Raw genomic sequence first — 22,821 nt, forward strand, 5'->3', positions numbered from 1 at the left:
ACATATGAATGTTGATCCTGGCACGGAATTAACTAATGATATTGTTGCTGCATTAGCTGCAGAGGCACCCCCACCAGCTCCACCTACCTCCCCCCCCTCCAGTTCTCCATGTTGTCCATCCTGAACCTGATCCACCTGTCCCTAGGAGGGGACTCTGCACTAGAGGTCAGGCACGAAGAGGTGCATTTAGCACAGCAAGGGATTATCGTGCGATGTAGACTCGACCTAGGAGATATTTAGACTAGGAGGGATTCAGACTAGACTAGCGGTGAGGTGGGAGAGAATTGGTGGTAGGAAATATACCTATTAGCAAGAAAATTTGCATATATGCCAATACTACTTATGGGAAGACCAATGTGAGAGGTTGAGGGTAGCCATGTAATAACCCACCTATTTTGTTTATATTTTGACTTTTTTAATTCAGATTATTTAATGACTACTTAAATTTGTGTCCCACTACTAATTTATTTACCAATCCTATTTTTTTTTGAAAAACAAATTCAACTATGATTTTACCTATAATAAAAATCACCTCAATCATGTCCAATCAGATTTAAACATCCTTAATTCCCATTTGAAAACCTCTTTAATTCCTTTCAGTTTTCATGGAATTTCTTTATCTTTTGTCACTCTCTGCCTCCTAATTTCGTAATGTGAAAATAAATAAAAAATGGAAGCCTCCCAATCTAACTAGTAACAAATAGAGAATTGGAAATCTGGTCAAGAATATTCAATCACATGCTAAATATTTCCTTTTTTACTTGGGTGTCTAAAGTTCTTCTCTTTAGTTGTTGTTTATATGTTTTTGCTTGAAATGAAAAAAATGATGCAGCAGCTCCGTTTTGAGAAGGGGAACACTCTTTCCTCACGTATGCGCTTTTTATTATATAATTAATTAGTATAGACTAAATATGTTTATTTTTCTCTAATTCCAGTGCGAGCCCTATATTCACAATCAAATTATAATCTATATATATATGTAAAGCTCACTTGAGCTATAGGTATTAAACACTTGAAAAACTGCATTAAACACATTAACAATCTATTTTAATTTCCATTTTCAGTTACTTATGTTAAATGAAATCATTTTTTAGTCAGTATTCACTGTACTGCAGAATTTAAGTTTCCAATGTGGTCAATAGAGATTTCAATACACTTTGCACACGTATGTGTTTCATCAAATCCAACTTCAATTACAAAGATGACAGATGCTTCTCAATGAGGCTGACAAGTAACCAAGGAAAGTTACACAACAACCTGAAACTGACAAATATAAAACTGACTACACAACACTTAATGAAAATGACAAATGTGAAACTGACAACAATACTACATAGTGACATTAAAGAAATTATTCCAACGGAATTTCCTTCAGCTGCTCAAAGAAATCTTCTATATACTATATACATCACGTGTACAATGTTTTTGAGCACACTTTTTCAATAACAATGTTAATTGAAATTAATACTGTCTCTCAATTTCATAAATTCTGCACAAATCCATAACCTCCCATTTCAAAGCAGTGAACCACCCTGCAAAAACTGATAAAACTGATAAAACTTGGCAATACAAAGAGCCTATTCATCTACCTACATTAATTTGAAATAATTGAATTACACTAAATCATGCACTATTGCATATCTCTATATAAACAACTCAAACACACTCAAATCATACATACCTTAGACTTCAACATCCTACAAGAAAAGAATGGCAACTGTCACAAGCTATTTCAACAAGTATGTCATTTTTTCATCACATTAGCAACAAAAAAAAATTGTCCTTATTATATATTACTCATTTCTTATTATTTCTTTGTTTCAGGAGAAAGATCATCAACAACAACAAAGAACATACATTCCTTAGTGATCTATCCTCCACTGCAAGTGATTGGAAAATTAAAGTGAGAGTTTCACAAATATGGGACACTCTCAATATATACAGAAACAAGGACTTAATTAGCACTGATATGGTTCTAATTGATGAAAAGGTTTGATACTTATATTGTCTAATAGCTTTTTATAATCATTAAACAAACTTCTCTTGATTTCTAATTCTTACTCTTGATTTCTTATTGTTACACTTTTTCCAGAGTAACTACATACATGCTACTATAGGGAGAAATTTTGCACCCAGATTCAAGAATATTTTAAAAGAAGGGAAAATATACACAATCACAAATTTTATGGTCACAAAGAATAAAGAAAAATTTCCTGTGGTTGAGAAAAATCCTTTGATGTTACAATTTGATTATACAACTATAGTGAAGGAAATTGAAAATGGTGATAGCATAATTCCCCACCACATTTTTGAATTTGTGAACTTTGAAGATTTGCCAAATCAATATGACAAAGATGTTCTAACAGGTAAGTTTTTGAAATTTTTTTACCAAGTTATTTTATTTAATATTAAGTAAGCATATTTGATTCAAATAAAATAATTGTATCATTCTCCTCATTGGTAGATGTTATTGGAGTTATCACCAATATAAGTTCAATTGAAGAAAAAACAACTCCTCAAGGCCAAGTTGATACTGTGACTCTTCATTTAAAAGATATGAGGTACAAAAAAGCCCCTCTTTAAAAAATCTCTTTTGAGTGTCACAACTACAACTATTATGAACTTAAAAATATACTCAATAGGGGAAAATTATTTTCCAACCTATTTTACTTTTTCTTTTTTCCAGGGGAAAAAATGTCAGAGTCACAATATGGGATGACTATGTTCCACTATTTCAGCAAAAAATGAAAGAGAGTGAATCTAATGCTTCTGAACCCAAAGTTGTCATTTTGACATCAACAAGAGTCAAGGAATTTCGAGGTATATTATATTACCATATTTGGAAATATGTAAATGAATTCAAGTTTAAGATATGTTAAGTTTAAACAAAGTTATGAATTTGCATACAGGGGAAATTTCTATTTCTACATCAAGGTCTACAAAAATTTATGTCAATATAGACATACCAGAAGCAAATGAGCTCATACAATCATTCAAGTAAGAAATTTGTGATATTTAACATGCATTTAACACTAAAATTTATATTTAGTGGCATATATTCAATTATATATTATACAATAAATACAGAGATTCAGATGAATTCCAAAAAGTTGCAACTTCTGGTATTACAAAGTCTCCAATGCTTGATATGGATAAAAAGAAGACTATATCTGAAATTCTGGAAATTGCAACCTCAAAGAGTGATATGGTAGATAAGTTTATTTAAGTATTGTTATTCTTTAATATATTCCTAAAGGAAATGAGTGTATCATTGAAACTTTTAATTATTTAAAATGTAGAATGATACCTATTGTTGTGCTGCAACTATAAATGACATCTTGCTGAAAAACGGGTGGTTTTATGTTTCCTGCCCTCATTGCAAAAGAAAGGTCTCTAACACATCAACAAAGTTCAGTTGTGATTCCTGCCACAAGAATGTTGACTATCCAACAACAAGGTAACCAATACTTCTAATATAATATATTCAATGAAATGAAAATTAAATTATTAATGTTCTATATTATTTATATTAGGTTTCGATTAGAGCTTGATGTCAGAGATGCTACCAATTCAACTATATTTGTTGTATTTGATGACATTGCTGAACAAATAGCACATGTGAAATTACATGATCTTTTATCAGCCTTTGAACAGGTCAGGAACAAACTAATTTTGCCCATTTTTCAATCATAATGAAGACACGTAGCTTATTATGTTAAAATTATGATTCTAATCTTTATCCATCTATGATTGTACAATATAGGGAGATAAGAGGGATTTGGACCTACCTCCACAACTCCTGAAAACCATAGGCTCTTCACATGTTTTTCAAATAAAGATGAGTACCTACTTTGAGAGTCATGAAAGGCAAAGTTTCACAGCAAATAAACTTTTGAAAGCAGTGGTGAAGGTGATTAAAATTACTTTGTATTTAATCTAATAATTAACAATTAAACAATGTCAATTAAATTGTAAAATAATTCCAAAAAATTCTATCAGATTGAGAAGGAAGCTGAGAAGGAAGCAACTGAAGTTGAGAAAGAGGCTGAGAAGGAAGCAACTGAAGTTAACTTACCAGACAAAGTAACAGAGACCATATTGGAAATCAACGACTCCTCAATTGGATCTCCAGATATTAACATGTCAGATTCACCACAAAAGAGAAGAAAATTGAGGTAAAATTAGAGAATTTCCTAATGAATTTTAACAAATATATATTGAATACTAACTTCTTTAACAACATTTAATTCAGGTTGCAGCGGGAAGGGAAAAAACCAAGTTATCCAGAAAAAGAAGAAGAGAGTTTTGAAGATTTAGATTCTTGAAGAAAAAACCAAGTTATCCAGAAAAAGAAGAAGAGAATTTTGAAGATTTAGATTCTTGAAGAAAATAGTTTACCTAATACTTTAAGGTGTTTCTTTTAAAGCATTTCTTCGATAAAATCATTGTACTAGAATTTTATGTTTATGTTTAACGAAATAAACGATTTCTCTTATTACTAATTTTCATGCTTCTTTTATAACACTTAAATCAGAATATAAATGACACACATGCGCAATGAAAATAAGAAAACAAAGTCCAACCTGAAGTGAACGCTGCAAAGTCCAACTTGGAGCATATTCCCAATCGCTTAGAAGATCTGCATTGAATCTCTGCAACTTCACAAATAAAGACCCAATAAGTCCAAATAAAAAACTAATTAATCTCAATCCCCTAATAAATAAAAAACTAACTAATCTCAATCTAGGCTGAAATGAGATGCTCTAAAATTAGATTGAATCCTAAATATGATAATAACAATAAAATGATTTTAAATTGAAAAACCAAATTACAAACCTAAATCTCTTAATGGAAAACTCAAATCTGTATATCTATGAATCATCAACAGGCTATAAACGTATACACTAAAGGCCTACTTATAGACCAAGTGAATCCAAACCTAATAACTAATCCAATTCTAAGCTGAAATGAAATAAACTAAAGTTTGAATGAACTCCCTAAATACCAAAATAACAATTAAGTGACTCCGAATCGAAAACCCTACTTACAAAATTAAATCCTCAATACATAAATAATACAATGTAAAGCATTTGGTTCCTGGATCAAGCACTACCTAAAGTTGATCACACACCTTTAAGATGTAGGTGTGACATAGGAGTCCATCTACGTGAACTACCTCAATGTTGTTACATAATAAATTTTATGAAACTCAGACAAAACAAATTCTTAAACCAAACACACTAAGGAATTCTCATTATCAAGTTTCATGTATTTTATAAAATATTCAAGTGAGTTTTAAATATTGCCACTCTCTTACAATATTTTTCCCACTCAAAGCTACTTATTACTCCTTCAGAACTCATTACTATACATATATTCTCTCTCAAACTTATAAATCCAACATGTAGAATACACAATGTCCAGTTTTAAACTTAATACAAAATCAAAGAATCAAACTTAATAATCCACATTATTCAATCAAAATCACTTGAGCTTAATATTACAGATTGCTTTGATCCATTATTAATCTCAAATTCCCAGAAAACCGCTCACATAAAAGATGATCTATCAGAAAATCAGGAAATAGAAATGAAATATTCAGCTTCGAAACAAAAGCAGCTGTAAAAATTCACCAAACACACATATTAAGTTAACTTAAATCCCCCCAATTCAACATTAAGTTCATTTGTATATCTCACAATAGATCACATAATACTGTTGTTGATTAGAGTAAAAAAACAACATGAGAGATTAAAAAATAAAATTATAAATTGGAAACCAACATAGTTATGCACCAATAATGTGGTTGGGTAATAAATATTAAAAAAAAACTTTCCCTTCTACTAAATTCTGAATAAAATTCTCATATCCAAAGGTTTTTAAACTAAAGTTACTCCAGAAAAATATAGCATTAAAACGCATTCAAATACAATAAGCACTCAATCAATGATATATTAATTAATAACACTAAAACGTTAAAAAAACTTTGACATACTCATTACTAATAAAGTTGTTACTAATTATTGTTTAGCCTAAACATAATAAAAAAAATGAGAATTAAAAATAATGACAAAATGTTCTTTCATTTTCATAACGGTTTCTTCTAATTATTACCAAAATCAATTCACTCATTCATAGTCATAACCTATCAGAATAGATCCCTATAAAAAAAATCTCACAACATATAGTCAAGACAAGAAAGCCTCTAATGTTCTTTCACATTCATAACAGTTTCTTCTAATTATTATCAAAATTAATTCATATAAATTCATATTCATAACCTATCAGAATAGAGCCCCTATAAAATAAAGATCTCACAACGTATACACAAGACAAGAAAGCCTCTAGAAATCATATGAAACTCTTGGCAAAATCTTCTTCCACAGCTATAACATATATGCTACAGGTAAGTCAATTCTTCATATTATTAATATTTATTTTCGTCAAAAATTATCATTAAGACCATTCTACCTTTCAACTCATTTGTTTATTGGTGTCTTTTAAATCATTATTAGTTTCATACACTACTCAAAATCTTGATCCCACATGAAGTTCAAAGCTCAGCAACCAAGTAAGAGTACAGGTCAGCTCTATTGTACAATGGTGAAAAAAAATATCTATTTATTTTGTTGTTTCAAGTTTGTTTAAGTTTCTGTAAATTATGTCTTTCTTTCCAACTATTTACATGTCAATTGACAAAAAAACACAGTCTTATTCATACCAAATTATAAAAAAACGAAAAAATATCATGATACTAACTCCAATACAAATTTAAACATTTCACCAACAAAGTTGCAGAAAGGGGCAAGAGCATACTCCATGATTTTCCAGCCAACATTGAAATGCGATCACAAAGAATATCTTTACCTAATGGGAGAGTGCAAAACTTTTTCGGCCTCACTCTTAATTGTGAAAAGACAACTGCAAACTTAGGTATTATTTTTATTATCATGCTCTGAAAACAAAATTATTTAAATATAAATATTATCATTTGAGATAAGAATTACTAATTATTTTGCTGAATTTTTAAACAGATACAATCAATCTATCAACAACATCAATGCAAAGAGGAATTTACCAAAATACATTCGAAAGGAAAAGAAAGCACCATAGATCGAGCACGTCAACACAGATACAACAAAACGGTTAGTCCAAAAAAAATTGTTTTCAATGTTAAATATATGTTTAAAAATAACATGTCAACAGTTCCACATCCTAAATGTAATTATAAAAAAAAATGAAAATAAAGGAGACAAACGTTCCTCCTAAAGACATTCCTACGGATGACAAGCACTAATGTTTATGTAGCTGTTGGGGATGTTTAGTGGGGTAATTTTGTTGCTTCTTTCTGATCACCTGCTTCTGTCTTTGAATGAATACGTGGTATTTTTCTTTCTTTTACTAAATGTATTCTTCATCAATAGTTGTTGATATAACTCTTGAACGACTCTTATCTTAGATATATTTACCAATGTTATAAAATTTTGGTTATTCCACATTCCCATTTTTAAGTATTTCTGCCCCAGTTGACTACTCTAGATCTAACTGTAATCTTTCTTAGACTTGAAAATGCTCACTTTAGGAGTGCAATTCTATGCCACTATTGTAAGGTGATGCATTACTTGACCTTAAAGGCTTTTAGTTCCTTTCAGAAAAATAATTTTTCTCATCCCTGTATATAAATTGATGCCTTCTGTTTCCTTTCCTCAAAAAAATTTAAATATAATGTAAAGTGAATTGTTTTCCAGGTTCTGCTGCTTGCCCCTTCCTAAGTGCATACAAATGTGGCAAAGAAACCTAACATAACATCTTTCCCACTAATTACTTTAATCTTTGCAGAAGCAAGCACATCCAATGCACGACCTAGATCAAAAAAAGCTCAAAATAAAAGGACAAATAAGAAAAAGGCCCAAACCTCAAATTTAGTCCCAAACCAAAATGGTTAGTACAATACCTTATTTCAATACTAATGAAAGCAACACATTTGAAACCACTATTACTAATATACTTGAAATTTGCAGGTTACGGATCAGTTTATATGGATATAGGATGTCCAAATATCACATGCGAAGATTGTGGAAGCTTTATGTGGTATGAGGAAAGAGTGGATAAACCACATCGACCAAAAAAGCCAAAATTCTCTATTTGTTGCCAACGAGGAAAAGTTCAACTACCACTACTTTTAGAACCACCAGAGATTTTGCAAACACTTCTAAGCTATGAAGGTGGTCGCCGCTCAGCGAAATTCAGGGAAAAAATTCGAGCATTTAATTCTATGTTTGCATTCACATCCATGGGTGCTAAAATAGATCATACGGTCAATATACGACCAGGTCCATATGTATACAAAATTAGTGGGCAAAATTATCATAAAATTGGAGGGCTCATACCTGAAGAAGGAGAAACCCCAAAATTCTGCCAGCTTTATATCCATGATACAGAAAATGAAATCCAAAATAGAATGTGCTCCTTCAAAAAGGGAGCAAAGGCAGAAGAACTTGATGCAACCATAGTTGAAGATCTAAAGGAAATGCTTGACAGAGAAAATCCCATTGCCCAACTTTTCAGGATGGCAAGAGATCGATTATCTGCACCTGGAACAGCAAATGTCCGTATCAAGTTACTTGGTACTAGATCAACAGAATCAAGACAATATAGCAAACCAACTTCATCAGAAATTGCTGCTCTTATAGTTGGAGATTTTGGAAATTCTAATGGAAAAAGAGATGTAATAATAGAACACAAAACTATGGGGTTCCAAAGGATAACTGAATTACATCCTTCTTTCATGGCCATGCAATACCCATTGTTATTTCCCTATGGTGAGGATGGATTTCACTTGGAAATTCCATATTCTCAAACGAATGGAAGAAAGCGAGAGAATGTGACAATAAGAGAATATTATGCATATCGAATACAACAAAGAAGCTTGGAAGGAAAGACCCTCATCTCTGCAGGAAGATTATTTCAACAATATATTGTTGATGCTTTCACAGCTATAGAAGAAGATCGGTTGCGATGGGTAAGAAAAAATCAAACAAAGCTACGCACTGAATTGTACAAGAATGTATGTGATGCAGTTGTTCGTGGAGATACCATAGCGGCTGCTACTGGTAAAAGAATGGTATTGCCCTCATCTTTTACAGGCGGGCCACGATATATGGTCCAAAACTATCAAGATGCTATGGCCATATGCAGACATTTTGGGATTCCAGATATTTTTATGACATTTACTGCTAATCCAAAATGGCCTGAGATACAATATATGCTTGATAAAATTCCGGGACAACTTCCTGAATCCAGACCAGACATCATCACTAGAGTTTTCAAGCTCAAACTTGATCAACTCATGAAACACGTAGTGCAAGGACAACATTTTGGCAAAATAATATCAGGTAAAGATCCTTACTTTAAAACTTAACTTCATCAACTACACTACATATACCTTTTATCCCTATTAAGTATTTAAAATTCTTAGTTAAAACAATATTTTGTAATTTAAATAATATATATATAATATATATATATGAATATCATTGTCATTAAATATACATGTTTAAAAAAAATTACACTTCTTTGTAAATATATATACATATATGTGTGTGTATAACACAAAAAATAGACATTCTATTTTAATCTAATATTTTCTTTTTCAGCATTATACACCGTAGAGTTCCAAAAGAGAGGACTTCCTCATGCTCATATTCTTCTATGGCTTCATCAGAAAAATAAGTACCCAACAGCACAAGACATAGATAAGATAATAACAGCAGAATTACCATCTGAAACACAAGATCCAGAGGGTTTTAATGCTGTCACACAGTTAATGGTGCATGGACCATGTGGAGAAGCAAACAAAAATTCACCTTGCATGGTTGATGGTTTTTGCAGCAAAAATTATCCAAAAAGGTACAGCCCTGAAACAATGATTGATAAGGATGGATTTCCTACCTATAGAAGAAGGGAAGATGGAAGACATGTCCAAAAAGGAGACATCAGGTTAGACAACCGCTATGTCGTTCCTTATAACCGAGATTTGTTACTCAGATTTCAAGCACACATAAATGTGGAATGGTGCAACAAGTCAAGAGCCATAAAGTATCTTTTTAAATATATCCACAAAGGCCCTGATAGAGCAACTGTGCTGATAGAAGATAATGTGTCTCCCCAAAACACACAAACACCACTCAAGATAACAGAAGTTAATGAGATCAAAACATACTTGGATTGCAGGTATATTCATCTGTTTAAGTCTTTAAATTTATACTAATTATCAATGTCAATTTTGATTAAAAAAAATATTTAAAACACTTGAAAATATCATATGCAGGTATGTCTCCGCATGTGAGGCATGCTGGAGAATTTTTGATTTTGATATACACTACAGAACTGTGGGAGTTACCAGATTAAGCTTCCATTTGCCCGGTGAGAACTCGATCACTTTAAGAGATTCAGACCGATTGTCAAATGTCATTACAAGAGAAGGAATTGAAGACACCATGTTCACGGAATGGATGAGAATGAATTCAATCCACCCCGATGCAAGAAAGTTAACATATTTGGAATTCCCCACCAAATTTGTTTGGGATAAACAAAACAAAATATGGAAAATAAGGAAGGTCGGAACAACAATTGGCAGAATTTATTATGCACACCCAACATCAGGTGAAAGATATTACTTGAGAATTCTATTAAATATAGTTCGGGGGCCACAAAACTACGAAGAAATCAAGACGGTAGGTGGCGTGACGCATGCATCTTTCAAACAAGCATGTAATGCTCTAGGTCTCTTGGATGATGATAAGGAATTGAATGAAGCATTGGCTGAATCAGGGCATTGGGCAACAGGTTTCCAACTGCGGGACTTATTTGTCACTCTGCTCCTTTTTGCAGAAGTGACAAATGTCAAAGAATTCTGGGAGAAGAATTGGCAATTGTTGTCTGAGGACATACTCTACAACAAAAGGCGATTATTTCATCACTTCGGTTTGCAGCTAACCGAACAACAAATTCAGACATACTGCTTGATTGAAATTGAGAAACTTTTGATCAAGAATGGAAAGCAGCTAATTGATTATGATGGAATGCCATTACCAGAAAAATCAGCAATAGAAGCCTTGGATAATAGACTTATTCGAGAAGAGCTTAATTACAATATTCAGGAATTAGAAGAGGAGCATGAAAGATGCCACCCATTACTAAATGAGCAGCAAAGAGAAATATACAATCATGTTATAGATGCTGTGACAAGTAATACAGGAGGACTCTACTTTGTTTACGGCCATGGAGGTACCGGAAAAACCTTTCTCTATAGGACAATCATTGCAAGGCTCAGGGCTGCAAAGAAAATTGTGCTTGCTGTTGCTTCATCAGGTAATTAACTACTTAATACCTTATTCTTTTCTAAACATAATATTCATTCAATTGAATCATTCAAATATATCATAAATTCTTAATCTATATAAGACAAATCAGCAACATAAAAAATACCCAACACAAAAAATACTTTATACAAAACAAGATATAATATGCAGAGATAGACTGTAAGAAACTACTCCTTAGAATGCAGAGATAGACCGGAAAAAATACTTAGCAATATTGGTGAGATAAGTTACCTCGGCGGTGTCGTCGAACATGAACTCGCCCAGGTTACTGTTGAAGCCAAGACACACTGTCCCACAGCATCTCTCACCACGCCACCACAAATGTCAGTATGAAACCAGAGAAATCAACAAAAACCCAAAACCATGCAAATTTTATCTGAACCTACAACTGACCCCTTTTCTTCCATTCCCTTAACAGATTATCTTTCATTTTCTTATGTGGTCCGTTCGTTCATCATGTACTATAATTACATTAAAATTAACAGAGTAAAGATTCCCTCTTAGATACAATGTAAAAGTGTGGTGAATTGTGGAAAGCTGAGAGTGGAGAGGGACAAACCTGATTTCGGGATAGACCGGTCTTTCTTGCCAACAGATGCTTATCTGCATCGCTCGGGTACCTGAGAAAGAGACCACAAAATGACATCAGTTTCCTTCCCCTTAACTGTAAACCTTCCCTCACACTCCTGCCATGGTGGGTATCGGTGGCCATGATTAGACGAAGGATTGATTAGGGTTAGGGAGAGACAATACAAATCAAAGTACGCCGCCATGTCTGTTGAGATCGACCACGAATTGGGAGAGAGGAGCTCAATTTTCTTCTTGATTTCCCCCTTTTACAGCCACAAATTTGATAGACCATAAATTTCATGTTTCTCACTTTGAGCCCCATTCACGTGATTTTCCCCTTCTGTTGATCTTTTACTTTTGTGTTTTAAATATAAACAAAATTATGAATTAGATTATTTAAAATATTAAAATATAATCAATTATATGTTTTTTAAATACATACTTTTCTTTAAAGATTTCTAACCGTAAAAAAAGATTTGATAAAAACTAACACATCATGACTATTTCAAATTTCAAAAAAAAAATCTTAAAAAATTATGGCAATTTAAACTTAATATCATTAAAAAATATTTAATTCACTTTATTAACAAGACCCCACCTTGATTACCAGGAAAGTTCACAAATAGAAATTTATATAAAGTGAATTTAAATCATACATAAAAGCCCTTGATATTTTAAATACATAGTTCAAAAGTTACAAGTATAATTACTCAGTGGAAGAATCTGATGATCCAATTTGTTACTTTTTTGACCTAGATGATCCAGTTTTTTTTGATAAATTAAAAGAACAAACGGGAAAATTTTAAAAAAAATTAAAATTAGATGATTTAAAATATTTGAATATAATCTATTATGTATTTTTTAAAGGATTATTATGCATTTTACAAATACTTTCTTTTCTTTAATGATTTGTTAAAAAATAAAACTTCATAACTATTCCAAATTTAAAAAAAAAATCATAGTTAATTATACCAATTTAAAATTAATATTATTAAAAAATAATTACTTCGCTATAAGACGTATTCTTCAAAAGAATTTTAACCTTTAACACACCTGTTTCAAACATGATACTTCAAAGAGAGAATCAGTGGTTGAACCAAAAATTAAATTTATTATCTATAAATTGTTTTCGCATAATGAACTATTGCACTATTAATTTATGTTAATTCTTATAAACATTGAAAAAAATGAACACACATAAAAAACTATTATGCAAAAAATAAATTTAATTCTTATAAAAATATAACTCCCTCACCCCTCTTTATCTTAATTTCAGGGATTGCATCACCATTACTACCAGGAGGTAGAACAGCTCATAGTAGATTTCAAATACCATTGGATCTTTTTGAAGAGAGTACATGCTCAATAAAGCAAAATACTCACCTTGCTCAATTAATAAATCAGACAGATCTGATTATTTGGGATGAAGCACCAATGACTAAGAGATTGGCATTTGAAGCCCTTGATAGAACATTGAAAGACATTGTTGGTTACAAGAACCCTGACAAAGCACTCAAGCCATTTGGAGGAAAGACAACCCTTCTTGGGGGAGATTTCAGACAAATACTACCTGTAATACCAAAAGGCCAAAGACAAGACATAGTCCAATCATGTATTAACAGGTCTTACTTATGGGACCACTGCAAGATCTTTATGCTGTCCAAAAGTATGAGAGTTAGTGATAGTTCATCATCTTCCCGACTTAGTTCATTGGCATATGAATTCAACAAATGGATATTGCAGATTGGTGATGGAAAATTAACAACAATTTGTAGAGAAGGTGAAGATATTCCAACATGGACAAAAATACCAAGCCAGTATCTACTAAAGCCAACAGGTGATTCAATTAAACAAATTGTTGACAGCACATATCCAAATTTGCAGAAACAGTTAAAAAATGAAGACTATCTCAGAGAAAGAGCAATCCTCACTCCTTTGAATGATACAGTTGATGACATCAATAATTATATCATTCACATGATTGAAGGGACAACAAAACAATACAGGAGCTCAGATCAGATAGACAAAGCAACTGATAACATAGTTGAACAAGAGATCATGTACCCGGTGGAGTTCTTGAATACTTTAAGTTTCAACGGATATCCAAACCATTGTTTGGACCTCAAAAAAGGAATGCCAATTATGCTACTCAGGAACATCAATCCAGCCCTAGGATTGTGCAATGGAACAAGACTAATTATTTTACGCCTAGGAGACCGGGTAATAGAGGCAAAAATACTAACGGGAAGCAACATTGGTGCAAAAGTGCTTATACCACGGATAGTTCTGACGAAAAATGATTCCAAGTGGCCTTTTATCTTGAGAAGAAAACAATTTCCAATAAAAGTTTGTTACGCAATGACAATCAACAAAAGTCAAGGCCAGTCATTGAACTATGTGGGATTATATTTGCCAAGACCTGTATTTAGTCACAGTCAACTATACGTTGCGGTGTCAAGAGTAACATCACCAAAGGGATTGAAGATACTTATTGTTGAGCAAGACGACACATATGCACAATATACAAAAAATGTTGTGTACAATGAAGTTTTTAATGAACTTCCTCAATGTAATTACAGTTGATATATCTATATATTCTACATTTTCATCAATTTAACAGCTTTTTAACCTTTTAAAAAAATAATGAACAACAAAACTTAAAAACATACCCGTGCAACGCACGGGTTTAATTTCTAGTGCTTATGTATATCTACCCTTAAATTATTTTAAAAGTATGGAAAGATTACTAAAATTATATTAAAACATATTCTGTTAGTTTCAACTTGAAAGTATTTTCATGCAAACTGTTCTTCATGTAGGAGTTTGGTCATATCGTTTTTCAAGATCTTCAAGTTAAATACAGATACGTGTTTGACCAAATGTTGTATAGTATTACAAATTTATCAGGCCCTCCGGTGTTATACTGCTAGTAGGGGTTATGATACTAGAAGGGGTTATAAGTATAGTTGTCATATATTGTATAAAATTACGTACAAACAGAGCTTGAATTAGAAGTAGATGATTGAATATACATGGCTTGTTTTGTTGGTTTTACTTTAAGTACACAACCATAGGAGTTGTCATATGAGGTTTCACCAATTTTATATTCTATTTTGTTGTATACATAAAACTTAAGTTTCAAGATAGCTGTTGAACCATTAGACCATTAGACCATTCATAAGTTCCAGAACCTTGAGTTACATGCACATCTCCTTGTGCATCTCGAGAATTTCTTGTACAATTGAACTTGAACGAGAATTAAGCCTACTTTGATCTGACAAATTAGTTTATGGTAGAACCAGGTGGATCACGCAGAATTCTAGCTAACCATAAAACAAGGTGGATCACACAGAATTCTAGTTAAACATAGAACCACATATTTCTCAATATTTGTTCTACATATTTTACTAACCATGAGTGCCAAAAAATATAATCTAACATATTTTACAGAATTCTAGTTAAACATAAAACGAAAGCCTACTTTTATCAATTGAACTTGTACTAATTTACTTAATCACCACGCTTCCATTGTGTTACTCTGAGAAAAATAACACAGTTTATTAACTATTTGTTTATGTCTGAAATTTGCTTTTAATCCTGTGTTTGTTTGATTCGGTGTTTATCACTTTCATGATATGTATTTTAGGTTTTCGTTTTCAACACTGCCAATGCTTGATTTGGTGTCTATAACATTTAGGGTTTATACTGTTTATTTACATTTAACTTGATGGAAATTCATTTGATTCAGTGTATGCAAGTTTGTCCATTTTGATTGTTTCTGTAAAATTCATAACAATTAACCGTTGTTGCTCTGTGTATTTGAAATTCTGATTCTCTGCAACTAGATGGCGTCAGAACACTCCTCCTCCTCTTTAATTCCAATAAATGCAAGTAACGCTCTTCAATCACAACAGGCAAGTCTCTCTCTTCAAGAAAATTTTGTTGTTTGTGTTGTGCATTTGTTTAATTTTGCTACCTTTTTATCTTTCTTTTCTAGGATAAAAAACAGAGGCAACCTATTAAGGTTGAAGGCATAAAAAAACTTATGGCTCTTGGATTGATAGAGGAGAAAAAAAGGCTAATGGAAAAATCAATCTTTTCCAATTTAGTACAAGTTCGAAATGTGAGAGAGAGTTCTGGCACTCTCATTGGACTTTTCTGTCGACTTTATCATCCAGAAAATAAAAAGTTTGTCTTGAACAACAGGGGGGTAACCTTCCGCTTTTGTGCCGAAGAGGTGGCACATGTCCTGGGTATTAAAAATACCGGGACTGATTTAGTTAACACTAAGGGGAAAGAATTTCCTCAATTCGTCTTTGACCTCTGCAACAAATATCCTCCTAAGAAAAAAGCACCAAACGTTCTTGTTCTTGAGAAGAGAAGAGAGGGTCATATCAATTGATTTTTTTTTTTGAAATCCAATTGAATTGAAAAAGAGGGAGGTTTTTACTCAAAAAAAAAGAAAAAGAAAAAGAGGGAGGTTAAAAATTTCATTTACCATGCCAAGGACCAGTTTGCAAATATATAAACTTTTTTTTCAAAAACTAAGGCCCGTTTGTGGAGGTTAAAAACTTTTTTTTGCAAATATTACAAGAATGATATTTCGTTTTTTTCAATGTCATTTAGTCTGGTTGGATTCAATTTATGAACCTCAACTTTCAAATGGTAAAATCTTTTTTATTTTGAGTCGTCCATTTTATATTTCTTCTTTTCGTCAAAATGAAATATTTCCTAAAAATAATGTTTTCATGATGTGTTTTTGTTCTGAATTGTGATAATTAAGAAAAAAAAAGTATTTAACACATGGGTTGAAGGAGTGGCCGGTTGGCCTATGAGAGTAAGGAAGATATTCATTTAATTTTCAGATACAATAAGGTAAATCTTTTCCTATAAATAGCACCATCTTCACTTGAAAAATCACACACATCACCCCCTTGCTCTCAAGCTGTTCAGGTGAGTCCTACACTCCTACTTCCCTCTCTATTTCATTTTCATTTTAATATCTTGGGTATTTTGGGTTTAGATCTTTATAGTAAAAAAAATCTGTTGAAAAATCTGTTTTTGTTCAGTTCTTCATAAATTTGTAACCAAATTTTATGAAATAAAGTTTTGATCTTGAAGAAAAGAATGATTTTGGTTCTTCAAGTTTTGAGGAAAGAGAATCTCGAATTTTACTTAGGACATGGTTAGCGCGTTTAATTTAGTTGAAATAACGTTAAAAAAAACTAATTTATATGTGACATGTTTTATTATGGTTCTATGTCATTTGGTTACATAAAAAAAAAAGATGTTACATAGGTAGAGAAAATGTAATACATGTACGTTAAGAAAATAACATTAAGCTTTCCGATGTATAAAAAAAGAAAAGAAAATAAAGTTAAGAATAAAGTTACAAAAACCCATATGTTAAAGAATCTAAAGTTTTCAGTTTAAAAATTAAGAATGTAATAACTGTACCAAATAAAATGCTAAAAAATGTTAACAGTTTTAAGCAAATGAATGTTAACAGATGTAGCTCCTCACTCTTGCTAAGCTTGGCTTGGTTTAAATTAGGGATGGCAATGGGTCGGGTAGGGTGCGGGTTTTGCCAAACCCAAACCCAAACCCAAACCCGAAATCAAAAACCCACACCCGCACCCGCACCCGAACCCGAAATGGGTGGTGAACTTAAACCCACACCCGAACCCATTGGGTTTCGGGTTCACCCGACCCGTACCCACACCCGCACACAACCTCAAACAAACAGTTGAACTCGGAAACCCGACCTGAAAAAGACTGTGAAGAGAGCTATATTATGTAATGTAACATTGTAATTGCCATGTTACTGTTAAATTAATATGCAAGATGCTGCATATATTGTACTGCACAAGCAGAATACTTAGGTTTCACTTATACAGATCCGGGTTCGGGTAGGGTTCGGGTGCGGGTTTGGCCAAACCCAAACCCGAACCCGAAAGTGATCGGGTAAAACCCGAACCCGAACCCGAACCCATTTAACTCGGGTTTTCACCCAAGAAATCGGGTCGGGTCGGGTGCCCATGGGTTCGGGCTTCTCTGCCATCCCTAGTTTAAATATTCACCCTCTCTTCTCTGTGTGATACATACTTACATTGAAAAAGTGATTATTCTACTTTGATACATTTTCCATTGTTTGTATCATAATCTCGGCTTAGGCAATAAGAAGAAGATGGCTATGACTCCTTCAAGTGACGATACCAACGCCAGTGTGATGTTCGACTCATCAACTTCCAAGTACTTGGTGCTATATGACGGATTAACTATTGAAACAACGGTGACAAACAAGGCTAGGGTTGTAGACCAATGGGTTCAGCAAGTTTCATCAACACATGTTGCCGGAAGCCAAATGGTTGTTGGGTTGGACACGGAATGGATGTTTCTCGACGAAAAGAAGAAGATGAAAATTGCGATCCTTCAACTCAGCGTTGAGGACAAGTGCCTAATCTTCCAGCTACATCACATGGATGTGATCCCCGAAGCCCTTAAGAGTTTCATGACACACCCGGAGATCAAGTTTGTCGGGGTCGGGGTGAAGCAAGACATTAAAATGCTCGAGCGCGATTATCGGCTAGAGTGCAACAAGGGCATAAATGTAGACACCCTAGCAAGGATACAATGGCCCGATAGGTTTGGTCCTACACCAGGGCTAAAAATTTTAGCCAAGGAGTTTGAGTCTTGACATGAAGAAGCCACATGATGTGCGCATGAGCAAGTGGGAAACAATGGAGTTAACCCTAGATCAAGTTGAATATGCTTGCATTGATGCATATGCTTCTTACAAGATTGGCAAGAAGCTCCTTATTGATGAAGGGCTTACCTAACAACTAGTTACAATATTATTAGATACAAAATACCCACTTGGTGCTAAGCTAAAAAATAATTGATGTAAGATCACACTCGAATCACTCATACATTTTTGTATTTGTGTTGTTGAAATAAGGGAGAACAGTATGAATTTATGAGGCTTTTTTTTTTTTTTTTTTTGTGAGGTGAAGAAGATGAATGTATGCATGGGCGGAGGCACCGTCCAACAAGGGGATTTAGGGTTAAAAAAGAAAAAAAAAATTCCAGGCATAATTGCTGGCATAAATCAATGCTCACTTTTGATTCACGAGTTATGTTTTTTGTTTGTTGGCTAAAAAGCATTTTTGGCCCCTGATGTTTCAAGTTTGTGCAAATTCTGCCCCTATCTATTTTTGTCGATGTTTCTACCCCTCATGTTTTCAAACAGTGCACTGTCCACCCCTCCGTCAGGGGTAGACGATGCACTGTTTGAAAACATAAGACGTAGACGATGCACTGTTTGAAAACATGAGGGGTAGAAACATCGACAAAAATAGAGTAGGGGCAGAATTTGCACAAACTTGAAACATCAGGGGCCAAAAGTGCTTTTTAGCCTTGTTTGTTTGTTTTGTATTGTAATTTGATTTGATGTGTTATGCTATAGCTAATAGCATTGTTGTGCTCTATAAATTTTTAAAATTTCTGTATTTTGGTCTTTGCCGCGTAGAATCCATGTGTATTTTAATACTGAGTCGGATGAGATAAACGAGGGAGAGGGAATTCGAGAGAAGTAAACTAAGGTGTGTCCATATTATTCAAAGATATGTAAGTGGGATGTGGACTGGGCGAGCCCCTAGAGGGGCAACGCCTAGCATGTAGCCCGCCCCGGGGCAGGGCCCTAACCTTAAGATGGGCCTTGGCTTCGGAGGCCCAATTGGCCCAAGAGATAGTACCCAAACTCTATAAATAGGGGGGAGTTACCAATTGTAGAGGGACTTTTGGCTCATTGGATAAAATCATACATGAAATTCAGCATTCTCTCTCATTCTCATTCTCTCTCTAGCACAATTCTCCACTCTCTAGGTACTATACCTTTCTTCAATGTTCATTGCTAGAACATTTGGTGCTTACCGGCTAAAAACCTTCGCCACTCTGCCCCTTCCCGTCCAAGTAGCCCCCAAACATGAGGCCATAGACCAACCTTCCATCTTCCAAGATAGCAACCTCATTGTGGAATTCGTGGGTTCCTTGGGTGGCTTGTCCAATGATGACGAGTTCAACGCCAAACTCAGGATCTGGATTTGCCTTCCTGAGGACCGCCCCTGGGCTCACAAGCTAGACGGCGACGTAAAGAGATCTCACTTTTTCTTTGCGTACGAATACATGTTTAGCGAGCTTGGAATCAGACTCCCTTTTTCACCTTTTGTCCAAACCATCCTCCGCGACATCAATGCGGCGCCCTGCCAACTTCACCCTAACGCTTGGGCCTTCATTCGATGCTTTGAGATCTTATGCGCCGCGGTTGGCATCACCCCATCCCCCACCAGTTTCTTCTACCTCTACGATGTCGACCCCAAATCCATAAAAAACAAAGGATGGATTTCCTTAAAGGCCCGGGCCGGCCGAAAGTGCCTGAATCCCCATAAAAGTAACGCGAAGACCTCCTTCGCACGGAAGTACTTTCGCGTGGCGGTTCACCCCGCCTATCCGGAGGCCTTCACCCTTAGGGACGGGACCGCCCTTTTCCCTCTTTACTGGACGGAAAAGCCCAATGGGATTACTGATCCTTCCGAGGAATCCTTGTCCGCCAACGACAAAGCTTTTCTGAATCTCCTTGCCCCACTCCCCATCCTTGACTGCTCAACAGTCCTTGAGGGCGCTAGCTCCTCAAGGACTCCCAAATACTTAGGTCTTCCATGGCTTACTTCTATTATCGACATTTTCTATTATCGACATTTATGTTGTTACTGATGTTTTTTCATTGTTGCAGAAGATATGAACTTCACAAACGCCGAACTCTTGAAAGCCCGCGAGAGGAAAATGGCTCGCTTTTCCCCAAAGTTCAACGCTGAGGGCGACGTGAAAAAGCGGGGCGGCGCCGAGAACCAAGGTGAGGGTGCCAAAGCCCCTAAGAGGAGAAAATTGGTCAAAGCCTCCTCCGTCGCCGGCCCTTCCAACCCTGGCGCTCAGCCCACCACTGCCGCTGCGTCTAAAGGCAAAAGTGTTGCTAAAGCCTCCGCCGCCACCGCTACCGAGACAATCACTGTCCCGGCCCCCAAATCTACTACCGCGGACGTGGCCTTCGCTGCCCTTATCACTTAGAAGATCTTGATGGAAGGCGGCTACCTCGGTCGTTCAATGGTTTGAGCTTGCGTTACTATTATAGTTGATCGCAGGCGAGAAAGCGAACAAGGTGGAGTCGCCGGAGCCAGATATCTTTAAAATTTTCTGAAAAGTGTTTTCAAATTCTCCAATGTATCGCAATAACAAAGCGTGCTCTTTTTCTCCGAAAGGAGTTTTTTAATGAGGCGCTCCATCAATAAAATAAAACGAAAATTCACGAAATTCGTGTCCAAAAATTCCAGGGATTCCCTGACGATCGGAATTGCCGATCGATATAAAGAATTACGGCGATCACTAAGTGGGACAGACTTGATCCCCGAAGGGGCCTGCTGGAACCCTGAAGGTGGCGGCGATTCCACAAATGGCCTTTGACGCCTGGGAATCACCCCCCGGAAAGTCTGACGTGATCGCCGGTCCCGTAAACGATGTGCTGGATAAGTCTCGCCAGAATACGACGAGCACCGTTAACTAGGCAAAAGTCTTGGGACTCCCAAATGGCCATTGGGATCCAAGCATTGTAAGCCCCGAGCGGGCAAAGCCCCGGGCGAAGCCCTCGAGAATGGAGGCGGTTTCTTCCTTTGGGGAAAACGTCTAAAGTCTTGGTGGTGGAATACCAAGCAACAAGTCCTAGTTAAAATTAATGCACGAAGTCGTTAGGCGTAATTCAATCATATGACGCGTGAAAAAATAGCGCAAGATATAAGGTCGGCGAATGAATAAGGTGGCAGGTGAGTGCTTGGACATTCAGGATGTTGAGTATTTTATTACTCCGGCGTGGTGGGGCGTTAAGCTATGAAATTCATTCATGGAATTCATTCTTAAATTCTTTAAGCAATAAGAAGGCGGCGGCCAAAAAATGTATGGCGAAAGTATTCCAACATGATTTACAAAGTATCCAACGGCGATATGAAAAGTTGTGGCGAAAGGTTGCTTAAACATAGGTGAATGGCGGAAAAGTACACTACAAAGAGACAGTAAAAGCTAAATGGCTTAAAAATTACATTATTCATTGTTTTCTTCTTCCTCCTCTTCCTCTTCTTCTTCAGTCGCCGTCCAGAGGTGTTGGTCAATCAGGGGAGGATCGTCAGGACCAACCAGTCCTTCAGCGGTTATCTCTTTCATTACTCCCATGGCGCTAAAGTCAAAGTTTGGGTACAAATGTTGGGCCTGATCTTTGGCGAGGTAGAAACCGCGCTTGCGGTTGTCAAGGGCAATGTCAGCAGCTTGTTCCCTCGCCTCAGTGGCTTTGGCTTTCTCCGTCGCCAGCTCGTCCTCGAGCACTTTGATTTTTGCCAGTTGGGAAGCAATCTCGGCATCTTTCGTGGCGAGGGCCTCGGCGTGAGCGCCGATCGTTTTCTTGATTTCCTCAGATGTGGCTTGCATCACCGCTTCCATGTCAGACCTCGCCAGGGCCAGGGACTCGGCAGACTTTTTCTCTTGCTCCGCCAGCGCCTTCTTCACTAACTCCAGCTCAGCACGCAATGTTGCGAGCTCCGACTCCTTAGCAACCAGCGCTTCGCCGCTGGCGATCAGGTCCTTCTCAGTTTGCTCTTTTTCCTTTTTGCAAGCTTGAAGACTTGCATCAAGGTCATCCGCTTCTTCCTTCATCAACGCCAGCTGATCCTCCATTTCGCCGATTTTAATTCCCGCCGAGCCAATCAACTTGTCGGTTAGAACTTTGTCTTTTCCTGCCTGCGTCGCCAGTTTGTCGAAGCGTTTTTCC

The 22,821-nt window shown here is 35.4% G+C and overlaps 3 protein-coding genes across 27 annotated transcripts; 2 read left to right on the forward strand and 1 right to left on the reverse strand.

The window, feature by feature from the left end:
* Positions 1-1,130: 1,130 nt before the first annotated feature.
* On the reverse strand, positions 1,131-13,467 carry LOC130715414 (uncharacterized). 25 transcript variants are annotated; one of them, XR_009011658.1, is made up of 9 exons: positions 13,338-13,467; positions 11,944-12,004; positions 11,616-11,671; positions 8,391-8,594; positions 4,584-4,658; positions 4,076-4,126; positions 3,789-3,846; positions 3,308-3,424; positions 1,131-1,697 (listed from the first exon to the last, which is right to left on the reverse strand). XR_009011658.1 is itself a non-coding variant. In XM_057565511.1 (5 exons), exons 1-5 carry the CDS (start codon positions 12,274-12,276, stop codon positions 4,106-4,108), a joined length of 360 nt encoding a protein of 119 aa, XP_057421494.1. In that variant the 5' UTR covers positions 12,277-12,396; the 3' UTR covers positions 3,890-4,105. The 25 variants fall into 25 exon arrangements, 2 of the variants coding, with proteins under 2 accessions (XP_057421494.1, XP_057421493.1); XR_009011660.1 differs by having other exon boundaries at positions 11,616-11,687; XR_009011654.1 differs by having other exon boundaries at positions 11,616-11,845.
* Positions 8,031-14,556, forward strand: LOC130715411 (uncharacterized). Its single transcript, XM_057565509.1, has 4 exons — positions 8,031-9,395; positions 9,657-10,233; positions 10,331-11,373; positions 13,231-14,556. Exons 1-4 carry the CDS (start codon positions 8,039-8,041, stop codon positions 14,535-14,537), a joined length of 4,284 nt encoding a protein of 1,427 aa, XP_057421492.1. The 5' UTR covers positions 8,031-8,038; the 3' UTR covers positions 14,538-14,556.
* A 3,585-nt stretch (positions 14,557-18,141) lies between these two features.
* LOC130712392 (uncharacterized) lies at positions 18,142-18,651 on the forward strand. The gene has a single exon (XM_057562228.1). It carries the CDS (start codon positions 18,142-18,144, stop codon positions 18,649-18,651), a length of 510 nt encoding a protein of 169 aa, XP_057418211.1.
* The last annotated feature ends 4,170 nt before the right edge of the window (positions 18,652-22,821 follow it).

This window comes from Lotus japonicus, chromosome 4, assembly GCF_012489685.1.
Source record: "Lotus japonicus ecotype B-129 chromosome 4, LjGifu_v1.2".
NCBI lineage: Eukaryota > Viridiplantae > Streptophyta > Magnoliopsida > Fabales > Fabaceae > Lotus > Lotus japonicus.

Bases quoted from the DNA above. Each gene is read 5' to 3' on its own strand.
- LOC130712392 (XM_057562228.1), top strand. From the start codon at position 18,142: ATGGCTATGACTCCTTCAAGTGACGATACCAACGCCAGTGTGATGTTC.
- LOC130715414 (XM_057565510.1), bottom strand. From the start codon at position 12,276: ATGGGGCTCAAAGTGAGAAACATGAAATTTATGGTCTATCAAATTTGT. The intron at 4,659-11,615 runs GTAACTTATCTC...TTATTTGTGAAG, and splicing joins TGTTCGACGACACCGCCGAG to TTGCAGAGATTCAATGCAGA. The intron at 4,127-4,583 runs GTTGGACTTTGT...TAATATCTGGAG, and splicing joins CTTTGCAGCGTTCACTTCAG to ATCCAATTGAGGAGTCGTTG.
- LOC130715411 (XM_057565509.1), top strand. From the start codon at position 8,039: ATGGATATAGGATGTCCAAATATCACATGCGAAGATTGTGGAAGCTTT. The intron at 10,234-10,330 runs GTATATTCATCT...TATCATATGCAG, and splicing joins AAAACATACTTGGATTGCAG to GTATGTCTCCGCATGTGAGG. The intron at 11,374-13,230 runs GTAATTAACTAC...TCTTAATTTCAG, and splicing joins GCTTGCTGTTGCTTCATCAG to GGATTGCATCACCATTACTA.